Source organism: Vulpes vulpes, chromosome 11 (assembly GCF_048418805.1).
Source record: "Vulpes vulpes isolate BD-2025 chromosome 11, VulVul3, whole genome shotgun sequence".
Taxonomy (NCBI): Eukaryota; Metazoa; Chordata; class Mammalia; order Carnivora; family Canidae; genus Vulpes; species Vulpes vulpes.
The window spans coordinates 51,818,001-51,830,397 of NC_132790.1; the positions used below are offsets into that span (position 1 = coordinate 51,818,001).

Here is a 12,397-nt window from a genome sequence, read left to right on the forward strand (position 1 = left end):
TGGCTGTGTGCTAGGGAAAGGGCAGTGGCTCCAAATCAGCAGAATTCTGACATCACAACTGCAAACATCTGGGGAGTAGATGATATACAAGGAGCGCACCAAAGCATCCCCAAAAGTGACTCTCATTCACAAGCTTAAGAATAAAAAGAATGGGTTCCAATAGGCAAACTGTGTATATAATCTAACCCAATGACATAAAGCAAACCAGGAAAGAGATAAAAAGCCAGAAAAAAATTCGCAGTCAGCCATCATGCCAGTGTTCCAGAGTGATTTCTTCACTCTTCTTTCCTAGTAACCTAAGACATGCAGACCAAGGGCCAGGCACTTCAGGCTCTGCATCCAACCCCACTTACACCCCAGGGACTCTTCTCATTCCAGAGACCAGGAGGGTCAGGGAGGGAGAGGAAGCAGGACTCTAACTCCATAGTGTTGCTACACTACACTCACTCATTGTGACCTTAAAAACATTTTCTGTGCCTATGATTCCCAGTGTATGCAAATGCAATCCACTTTATCTGGCTCACCTGGGTAAGGCTTGAAGTAGGCCTCCATGAATCTCTGGTGGTCTCCATAGATGGTCCTGGCCATGCCTGGCCAGGCCTGGGACAGGCACAGAGCCCCGGAGATGTTACCACCCTCCACGACCTTTCCCTATAGACCCAAAGACACATGTGTGAGAGAACGCACAGATTCTGCTTGAGAAGCAAAGAACCAATGTTCTGAGAAATGACAGAGGGAAGCATCAAAGAAATACATGAAAAACAGAAATGTGAAAAATGACAAGCATGCCTCCAAAGGAACTGCCTTTCTCCACTGCAAGGAACCAGCCTGTGAGGGCTTCCAAGAGGACCCTGGGCTCACCTCATGCAGTGATTTCAACTATGTGTCCCTGAGGAGATGCTGCAGTGAATGCTCCACCTTCTGCCCCCTACCACAGCCAGGCACGTGTGATGTGAGTCAGCGGGCAGAGGAGGCCAGGAGGACAGACAGTGCCAGGAGCTCTCCAGGGCACGTGTGCAGGAAGGGCATGCCTCTGCAAGGCCCTTACCTTCTCGTCCATGAGCACTGGGACAATGCCAAAAAAAGGCCTCATCGCCATGCCAGGGAGGATCTCTGCCCCTTCTTCTGAGGGCCGTGGTGCAATGCAGATGCCACCCGTTTCTGCAGGGAGAATGGGGAAGAAATGCAGGCTGGGCCTAAGGGCTAGAGATGTTAATCTAGACCATGCCATCAAAGGGTCCATGGAAGACACACAAGTGCTCTTTCAGGGTGGGAGGTGGATATTTGTCCCTGTTTGGCCCCCAGTGACATAAAGATATCTTTCTGAGGCAAGACCAGACTTAGGTTCTGGTCCTTTCATCTGCAGAAACAAGATGCAGGCCCACGGCAGAGGAGCCAGTCCTAGGAGCTGCAGTACTCCACAGAGGCAGGTGCTGCCTCCCCTCATCCTTGGCTCTGCAGCAAAGGACAGAGCCCACCTACTTGCATAGGAAGACAGGAAATGAGTTGCTTCTGGGCGCGTGCACGCGCACACATACACACACACACACACACATACACAAACTATGTAAAGCAATACCCACAATTGTTCTCAAGTATTTCTTTGGCACTTCCCTCTATCAGCCTGTATGGAAATGCCTCACAAGACTCACTTGTAGAGTCTCCATCCTGGGCCTTCCCAAATGGAGGACAGAGCTATTTGCAACCTGACTTTATGACTTCTTGAAGAACAAGATCCCAGTTGGCTACATTTATTACATCAGTGGTGGTCTATTGCCCTGAACATCCTAATAAGTCAGATATCCCAGAGGAGAGGGGGCAAAGCAAAACAAATGGCACAGGAAAAAGAAAATGGCCTTTCTCACTAAAATCTAAATTTAGAGTCTGGTCCTTTACAGTAGGGCCCATTTGCATCAGACATACTTGTGTTGGGCATGTGGCCCCTACAGGGAAAAAGAACATTTAGCTAATCACCTACTACCTTTCAGGCCTTGGACAATATACAGCACTTGTATCACCTCTTTCTATACTTTCTATGCTGTAGTGGAGCATCCCCATTTCACAAATGAGGAACCCAAGGCTCAGAGAAATCATTACACATCCTTGAGTCTTACAGCTACAAGCCAGCAGCCAGGCTCTGACTCTCTTTCCAGACACTGGGTTTTCCAACCACCACATATGCATGGGGCTGAGGCATTAGTGGTGTTGGATAGCAATCACAGAGCCTCACTCACACTCGACCCTCCAAAACTCAGGCTCAGCCACAGGTCCTCATGTGCTGTCTGCACAGCAAGCAAGCCTGGCACCAGGTTCCAAAGTCATGCCCGAACCCCTTCTCCTCAGGGATTCTCACCTGTCTGCCACCAGGTGTCCACCAGCGTGCATCTGCCGTCCCCCACCACTTTGTGGAGCCACTCCCAAGCCTCGAAGTTGATTGGTTCTCCAACTGAAATCACACACAAAAGGAAAAACAATATAATAGATCTCAATAAATCTGAAACCAAAAAGGATAGGTTTTTATAGGGAAAACAGCTCTGTAACTTCCCTAAAGGACATAAAAGGAAACTAAAAAGGCAGTGAGATTCATCACATTTACAGCTGCCAACAAAAACAAACTGCAAGATATTTTCACCATCAGGTCAAAAATTAAAAAGTTGGCAAGAATGTAGGAGAAACTATCACATAAACTACAGGAGTATAATTTGATATGCAATTGGGGAGCAACTGGATGTTTCTCTTGATATTAAGAAGTGCATACACTTGATACAACTCCTTAGAAAACTGTGGTTGAATCTACTAAAGCTAAATCTACATTTATCCTATTATTAAAAGCATCCCTCCTGGTTAAAAACCTACAGAAAAGGGGGATCCCTGGGTGGCTCAGCAGTTTAGCACCTGCATTTGGCCCAGGGCATGATCCTGGAGTCCCGGGATCGAGTCCCGCATCAGGCTCTCTGCATGGAGCCTGTGTCTCTGTGTCTCTCATGAATAAATAAATAAAATACTAAAAAAAAAAAAAACTACAGAAAAGAATACGTATGTGCTCACATACAGAGATGATCACAGCAGTTAAAAACTGCCATCAAGAGGGGAATGGAGAAATAAACTGGTATATTCATGTGATATACAGCACAAGAACACACAAACCACTGCAAACACACAGGGCTGACCTGACAGTCATGCCCCTATAGGCACAAGAGTGGCACATACCACATGAGCCCATGTGTACAAAGTTCAAGAACAAGTAAATCAATCTATGCTGACAGTGGTCAAACAGTGGTTGTGACTGGGGGTGACTGACCTTCTGGGGTCTGGAAATTTCTACAGCTTGATCTGGGTAATTTTATATACATGTACACAGTCAATGGTTGGACCACACAGGGGTTAGAGGCACCAGCGTCCCATGTAGTCAAAATTCTGAGTATAACTTTGACCCCTCTAAACTACTAATCACCTACTGTTGACCAGAAGCCTCACCAATACCATAGCCACTTACCCTGTATTTTATATGTTGTATGTGTTACATACTGTATTCTTACAATAAAGTAAGCTAAAGATAAGAAAATATTAAGAAAATAATAAAACACATTTATAGTCCTACACTGCATTTATTGAAAAAAATCCATGTGTAAATAGGCCACACAATTCAAACCCATGTTGTTCAAAGGTCAACCATATGTATAGGTAACAACTGTTACATGTATACATATATATGTACACACACACACACACACACACGCACTTGTACCCTATGACTACCCCCCCAATTTCTCAGTGTCTACCTACCATGACCTCAACATCTGTGTCCCCTAAGATTTCATACGTTGAAATCCTAACCCCCAAAGATGATAGTATTAGGAGGTAAGGCCTTTGGGAGGTCATGAAGCCCTGAGGAATGGGATTAGTGCTCTTATAAAACAGACCACACCAAGCTCCCTCCTCCCTTCAACCATGTGAGGACACAGAGAGAAGGCATCTGTGAACCCAGGAAGGGGGCCCTCACCAGAAAGCAACCATGCTGGCACCTTGACCTTGGGACTTCCAGGCCTCCACAACTGTGAGAAAGAAGTTCCTGTTGTTTATAAGCCACCCAGTCGAAATATGAATGGATAAAGAAGATGTGGTCTATGTATACAATGGAATATTACTCAGCCATTAGAAATGACAAATATGCACCATTTGCTTCAACGTGGATGGAACTGGAGGGTATCATGTTGAGTGAAATAAGTCAATCGGAGGAGGACAAACATTATATGGTCTCATTCATTTGGGGAATATAAAAAAATAGTGAAAGGGAATAAAGGGGAAAGGAGAAAAAATGAGTGGGAAATATCAGAAAGGGGGACAGAATATGAGAGACTCCTAACTCTGGGAAACGAACTAGGGGTGCTGGAAGGGGAGGTGGGCGGGGGGGTGGGTGACTGGGTGACGGGCACTGAGGGGGACACTTGACGGGATGAGCACTGGGTGTTATTCTATATGTCGGCAAATTGAACACCAATAAAAAATAAATTTAAATCAAAAAAAAAAAAAAAAAAGCCACCCAGTCAGTGGTATTTTGTTATAGCAACCCCAATGGCTAAACTACTACCCTAACGGAACAGCCATACAAGGCTGGCACTCAGCCAGAACTTGCCAGCTTAGACATACTGCTGCTTAAACAGTGAAATACTCTCATGCCGGTTGCCTCTTGCTTAGGACCACCCACGAGGCAGCAACTAGAGGAGGCCTGACCTGGTGGGGGCCTCCCATGCTGGTCACATGGACACTGGGTGTTGTGTGCACTACCCCTGCACTCACCCACACCCACGCCCACAAGGAGGTAAGAAGAAGCCATGAGATAAGCTGAAAACTTCCAACAGCCCGGATCTCTAACCACATAGTCAACACTACCAGACCACACCCACGGCAACCACCACTCGAGGATAAAATTAAGTTCTCAAACCACAGAGCAGAGCTATATGGAAAACTACATGCTGCTGAGGTCAAATAAACACTTGGATGATAGCACAGTGTGATCATGTTCACAATTAAAGACATCTTGGAGCCACGCTGTATCTGTCCCAGGAACGTAACTGTGCAGAAGGCCTCAGAAGGTGCAAGCAGGGTCACCTGGAGCAGCACTCACAGGGGACATCAGCTTTCATGACCATGTTCCAATTTTCTTCCTAACAAGAGGATAGCTGTGTGTTGCTTATGAAATTAAAAAGTTAAAAAATAAATCTTAACACAAATCTTGGGGCTAAAGTCCTGAGTAGTAAGTTGGATTCTGCGGCTAGTAGGATTAAATGAAGTCAATGCTCCCACATCCTGGTGTGCTGTGAGGACTAATCCGGCCACCTGGAGATAGCTCAAGCTGTGGAAGCGTAGTGAGAGACCAGCACCACACTGGCCCTGGCCAAGGCACTAAGCTTATTGGTTCATGGTCTCCTCCGTTTCCCCCATGCAAGGAGATGCCAGGGGCTGTTTACCTGCCTGTCAGCACTGCTTCTTGATAGCCAGGCCCCAGGAAAAGCCCTGTAGGACTCTGCAGTTGGGGCTGATTATTTGGCAGGAATGTGCCTCCAAGACCAACAAAATACAGAGTCCAGGGAGGGCTCTAGGTGTGCTCCCTGGTGGCAAGCTGTGCCACACCTGCTCTAAGAGAACAAGTGGATCTGGTTACGTATGTCCTGGCTGGCAGAGGGGATGCCTGGCTGGGACAGCTTCAGATAGGACATGCACCCCCACTCTAATGCAGCTGCTGGGCACCTCCTTCTGAAGCACTCCGAGCACATGCCTTATCATTGGGGTCCTTGTGAAAGTCTTCCTTAGTAGCCGATTCTCGTGAGTGCAGCTGGAAAACCAAACCTCCCTTAACCCCTATCCTGACCTAACTCCTGGGCCCATTCAGGTGGCCTGCAGATGGCATCTGGAGGATCTGAATTTCTGTGGCTCTCTACTTGCCCTCCGTCCCCAAGCTTTGCCTGGCCCAGAGTGCAGGGGCACATCACAGCCCCTATGGTATGGAGGGAAGGTCTTCTCCATCCACATGGCTCCCTTCAGGACATGCAGGCTTCACCCTCCACAGATTAAATGTGCCAAGAGATGCATCTCAGACTCACCATCTAGAAAGGGGCCCCAAACTCTGCTGACCCCACCTGGAAAATTCAAAAGTACTTGGTCATCCGGATACCAGGTGACCCTAACCAGAAGGCAGACCCTGAGGACAGGGGAGCTAGGCACCTGAAAACATGTCTCCCAGGCAAGGATACAGGCCATCCTGGGCAGGAGGCAGCACTGCTGGGTAGCATCTGCCCTGGAAATGCCAGCATCTGGGTGTCGAGCCCTCAGTGCACCACCTAGGCCTCCTGCTCATGGGCCTGCCACTCAGCTTCAAGGTGAGCAGCCAACCCTCACTGACCCTCACTGCCCCACACTGGGGTGCTGAGGACACAGATGGCTGGGACTTGGAGAGCCCACCACCCAGTGAAACAGTCAGCATGAGAACAGATATCCCAGAAGAGCATATAGATATGTCTGAGAGCAGAGAGCCTGAGGTCCAGAGCAGCCAGGGAACTCCAGTGGAGAAGGTGCACAGAGAAGGGCCCTGAAGAAGGATGGAGTCCTCAGAAGTGGGGAGGGGCAGCAAGGCACTGCAGGCAAGGGAAGAGAGTGAACCAGAGCACTAAGACCTGTTATAGCGCCGCACACGAACGTCACTGAGGAGTGACATGTACATGTGGACCTGAGCTCCCTTCCTCATGGCTCCATTTGGCAGCAAGACACATCCCTGGTAGCACCTGCCCCACATGCTTCCTTTGTGAAAAACCACCAAACAGATCCAAGTATTCATCCAAGGAGCACAGAGGGCTTCCCCACCTTTGTTTTCCCTACTGACAACATGTGTAGGGGCAGAAATGAAATGAATCAGGAAAAAAGAGAGAGAAAAGGCATGGGTACCTTCCACCCCGCCCATATCATCTGAACTAACCCTACATCACCTTTCCAAAATGCCTTTGTATGATTTGGCGACATCTATCAAAATCATAAGTGGAGACAATTTTTGGTCTCACAACCCTCTGCCTTAGAAATATCTACAGCCAGAACAGCACACAAACACAGAATGGTGTTTACTACAGTCCTTGGGACCAGTCGGCACCAGGCATAGGGAAACACCTTTGTGAACCATGCTCAATTCCCACGCTGCAATCCTAGGCAGCCACTAACGAAGACTGGGGCCACTTTACCAGATTTTCATAATAAAGATGAAGCACAGAATTCAGGCACAGAAACATCCAGAATGTTGTGCCCCAGACTATTATCAGCTGGGGCCTCCAGGAAGCTTCTTACGGGCAGGGACATCTGCTTCCTATGCAGTCTGGCACTGTTTGAATTCACCACAGACACAGCCACACAGCTGTCACGATCAAAGCCATCTACAAGCCTGCACTGACTCTGCCACATGGCACGCACCCTCTCCTGCAGCATGGCAGGCCACTCACCTGACCCCAGGGTCCTCAGGGAAGAGCGGTCATACTTCTTCACCCAGGAGTCGCCGTATTTCAACAACAGCCGGACAGCCGTCGGGGCCCCGTAGAACTGATTGATCTTTAACCTCTGCACCATCTCCCAGTATCGACCTACAGAAGGGCCCAAGTTCAGTCAGTTTGAGCCCACCGGACATTATCTAACTTATTTAGGTATCAGTCAACAGTTACTGGGCACTGGATACATGCAAACACCTGTGTTCACAGAAATGGAACCCCAATACCCATCAATGGGATGGGAACGGAGCCCTCTGAGAGGGAGTTCCCTGTGGCAACCATTTCCCAGCACACCCCACATTTGGAAGGCTGGCACATTTGGAAACAGCCTTCACCTGGCTCTAGGCACTTGTATTCACATGGTGTATCCCAGAAGATATAGCAAGGATCAGTTCAAAGGGATATCACTGTGAATTTTTAAAATAACCCGTGTAGCACTAACATAGAACTTGTGTTCAGTCACACTTAAATGATCTCTAAGGGGGTGATTTATAATAATGCTTCCCCTGGAACAGTGGCAGCTGCCACTGAGTGAGCCCTGGGGCACAGGGCAATTGTCCAGCATACACACAAACTCCTGGTTTCCCACAAACCCCCACAACTTGCTACCGTGGCTCTTACACACAGAATGAACTGAGCTTTGAGGGGTGGAAGTGACGTACATGAGATCATACATTCTTCCTAGAGTGCATCTAGCCCATCAGGAGGCTGGAGAGGCATAGGGGAGGTGTCAAAGAAGTTGCACACACATCACTGTTCAAGCTGTGGAATGCCTGGCAAGAGCCTCCTGGCAGGGCCGCCACCATTTGACTGCATTACAGCAAACATTTAGGGTTTTGTGCTGTCTTGGAGGAAGATGCCAAGGTGAGATGTGGGTCCTCAAAGTGATCTCAACTCATAGAGGTTGCTCCAGGCCACAGGCAACATTCTCTGACAGATGGCCCTGAAGGCACAGGCAGCAGAGCTGGAGAAAGTCCCCTCAGTCTGGGATAACAGGAGGTTGGCAGCTGGCCTGGGTGTTTAAAAAGGGCTGGATCTGATCAGGTGGCCAGAGACATGAGAGGAACAGTTCTAAAGGGATGGCCCAAGGCACCCAGTTTGCTAGAAGGACAGGAATGCTGGAGTGGGTTGTCCTGAGATGCCTTCCAGTGACAAATCAGACTGCCATCTATTGCTCATCTAATCTCAGTGCAGACATTGCCCCTGGTCCCAGGCCACGTGGTAGGGCAAGGCTCAGCAGCTATGCCACAGGACCAATAGGACCATAGCCAGACCAGAGTAAGGGCCTCTACTCCACCCTCCTGTGAACATCTCCTCCTTCCTTAAGCTCCCTCCTGGAGACCCTCTATGGGTCCCCAGTCCTCACCAGCATCGGGGTAAACCGGGGTGCTCTCAAAAAGGACGCTGGTTGCTCCATTGCACAGAGGTCCGTACACCACATAGCTGTGTCCTGTGATCCAGCCAATGTCAGCCACACAGCCAAAGACGTCACCTGGCCGGTAGTCAAACACAAGCTGCAGAAACAGGAGAGGCCATCAGGAGCATGTCACTCCACGTCCCCACATGTCTGTAAATGCAAAACACAGCTGCTCCTAAGGCCACCAAGAGCAGAAAGAATAAGTGCACTTCCAGGGTTCCATGTAGCCACAGCAGTGACAAGACAGAGTTACTGCTACACACAGCACTCTCTCACAGACCACAGTGAAAGAAGCCAGACCCCAGGTGTATACCGCATGAGCCCCTGCCAAGCAAAGTGGATTTGTAAGCTGGAGGTCGTGCTTGTACCAGCCCTGCTCAGGGACTGCCTGCCAGGGCCCTGCCAGTGCCTCCAGGAGCTGGAGATACACCACATCCTGATGCAGGTGGTGGCCACATGTGTACCACTGGTAAAACCTCATCTCGTTGTATGTCTAAAGTAAGGGCAGCTTTCTGCATTAAGTTATACCACAATCTTTTCAGATCCCTTAAAAATTGCAAAAGAAGAAAGCCAAAAAGACCAAGAAACGCTTCAAGCAGCATCAGCTTCTGAGAGCCATATATATATATCTCCTGCATTCTTATCACAAAGTCCAACCTGAGCCCCACCCGCCCCTGGATCCAAATGCCCTATGCAAGAAACACAGAGGATAGAGGGACAAACCGCCGGGTGCCACAAAAAAGTTTAAGGAAATGGAAGGGATGGAGGAGGAGGACCAACAGGTTAAAAAAGGCTTAAAAGACTTCTCAAAAAACCATCAGTGGGCAAGAGTAAGCTACAATATCAGGGGATATATGTTGGGCAACAAAGCTAGAAGTGCAGAAACCCGGGACAGTGACGCTATCAAAGTCAGGATATGGGCAGGGGGTGTGGTCAGACAGGCAGGGAAGGGCTTCTATGACTGAAGTGGGGTTTGCCTTCTAATAATTCATTAAGCCACACATTTGATTTGGATGGTTTTCTGGTTTCTATTCTGTATTGTTCTATTTTGCAATAAAAAAATCTTTTAAATCTCTGGATGAGTGGCCCAGTTTCTTGCTACGAAGATGAACCCTGAGATTCTCCGAAGTCCCCATACAGCACAGTGATCTTGAGACAGCCAGGGCCCGGTGCAGGTGTGTCCCACGGAGGAGGGAGGATTCTTTCAGGGAGGACTGTGCTTTCACTGACTGGAGAATTGGGTCACCGATACCCAAAGCTCCACAGCATTCTGGGACTGAAAGGATTTTCAGTCCATCTTGAACCCAAATTGCCAACTCTTTCATGGGGCTAGAGACTTCTCTCCCCGCAGTTCTAGAAAGGGGAGCAAGTGCCTGGGGCCAGCCAGTCTCCAAAGGGCCCAGCAGGCAGCCAGTGCCCTGACCCTCTGCACATCTCCAAACTCTGCTCACATCCGTCATCCTTTCAGAGCCCACTGTCCTTCTCCCTGAAGAACCCACAATCCTAATGTCCTCTACATGTGTGCATTACAGAAGGCTGAAAGTTTCTATTCCTCATGCTTCAAAAAAAAAATCTCTTATTGCAATGAGAAATTCAAAAGACACCTATACCCTGACTTCTTTTGCTCATGTAGACTGGGTCCTGGTAACCCTTTGACAATACAAAAACTAATCTCTAACCCTATTATAGCTTAGCTTCCCTAACGTTAACTTCATTGTAAACCAGTGGGAAAATTTTGGTCTACTCTGTTGAAGTTCTTGGTATTTGGTCTCAGTAGTTATATTTCCCAAGGTATTTTCACTTGATGTGTCAATCTTTGCAACACTGCCACCAAGAGCTGAGGAAGGATGGGGTTTTCCAGAGAACACTGAGGTCAAGAAAGGTTCTGTGGCATGCTCAAGGTCATCCAGTGAGAAGATAACTGCTATAATATGGATTTGGGTTCAGGTAATACCTTGTCTGTTCAGCTTGAATCTATACCATATGTCTTTCTGGCTCACTTTCAACATTTTTCGTCCTGGGTATGAGTGGCTTGGCCAGTGGAATGGGAGCATCGCCACTCAGACTATGTCATGTGTAGTGTGCATGCCTACGTGCCTCCCAGCACCTGCTGCTTGCCACACTCATTCATGAGCTCACCTCCTATGTGACCATGCCCGGTCAATCAGCACCACCTCCACCCCCAGCCACAGTGACTGCGTCAGAATGGGGCCCTGGACTGCAACCAGGCCAGTGATTTTGCTGGGATTGTGAGGCTCTCTAGCCGCTGGGGAGGGATGTGGTCAGCACAGAGGAAGGAGGCCAAGGCAGGAAAGACAGCACCACCCAGGACCAATGTCTGAGCCCCTCCTGGATAAACCTGGGATGGCTGGTTACCTGGCCAGTCAGTTCCCTTTGCTGCTGGCACCAGCTAGAGCAGAGTTTTGCTCTTTGTGACAGTCAGGTCCATAAACTCTATCTTAAAACCAAATCTTACCTGGGAAGTGAAACTATTCCCCAAGTGACCAGAGATGCCAATTAAACCACAACCGCCCACAATTCCCCCACATTCAAATAAGTGCTGATTTTTAAATGCATTTATTAGAATAAAAATATGCCATACCATCTGCTTTATAGGCTCTAGAGGGTAGTCCACTATTTTCCGTATACTGAACTTAAGTTTCCTTAGAAAAATAAATATTTTTCTAATTTTACTTTTAAAATGTGGCCCTAATGAGCAAACCCTACATTACCTGTGGGGGTGTACCAAACTGTTTTACTTTCTTTTTTTTTAATACCAAGAGAGGAAAAAAAGATCTTTTAAGTGGCAGTAAGCATTTTAACATGTAAAAGCAACCTATCCATCTCTACACAATTGAGTTGTAAATTATAATTGTAACATTTTTCATGGAGGAAGGGGGCCAGGAAGGCCTAAGGTCCTGGGCCCTGATGTGTCACAATGCAGCTGTACCAGGTTGTGCATCCAACCTGGGGAAGGGCTCAGGTCCTTCAGAGGAGATACCGGTGCCGAGGGGCTAAAGGCCAGCAGTGAGCTACAGACCAGAAACCTAGATAAGCATAGAAACTCAGTCCCCACACCAACTTACTGTGTCAGTGCCACAACTCACAGCATTAGGAGATGCATTAGCCCCTCACACAGACGGGCACCAGGTCATAATAGGAGTTCTAGCCTCACCCAGCCTCTGGCTCCCTACTCAGAGCCCTGCACAAGAGGCACAGCACCTGTCACCCCAACACACCAAGGAGCATACCTTGTGTGTTAGGGCAGCATACAGCAGGTAGCCCGCCTGGGTGTGGACGAGTCCCTTGGGCGTCCCAGTGCTCCCTGAAGTGTACAGCAAGAAAAGCATGTCCTCACTGCCCATGCTCTCTGGGGCACACACAGGATCCTCCTTGGCCATCTCCTGTAAGGGGGAAGACATAAACGGCCCCATCCAAGGCAGTTACCCTCTGC

At 48.5% G+C, this 12,397-nt stretch overlaps 1 protein-coding gene across 4 annotated transcripts in view; it reads right to left on the reverse strand.

Annotated features, from left to right (window-relative positions):
* The window catches only part of ACSS1 (acyl-CoA synthetase short chain family member 1), a 58,790-nt gene that overhangs the window by 11,718 nt on the left and 34,675 nt on the right, over nt 1–12,397 (reverse strand). For all 4 annotated transcript variants that reach the window (XM_026016408.2, XM_072727392.1, XM_026016409.2 and 1 more), the window contains 6 exons: nt 12,195–12,347; nt 8,893–9,040; nt 7,485–7,622; nt 2,354–2,446; nt 1,049–1,161; nt 525–651 (listed from right to left, as the gene is read on the reverse strand). In XM_026016408.2, coding sequence (XP_025872193.1) covers nt 525–651; nt 1,049–1,161; nt 2,354–2,446; nt 7,485–7,622; nt 8,893–9,040; nt 12,195–12,347 — 772 coding nt within the window. The remainder of the gene's footprint in view (nt 1–524; nt 652–1,048; nt 1,162–2,353; nt 2,447–7,484; nt 7,623–8,892; nt 9,041–12,194; nt 12,348–12,397) is intronic.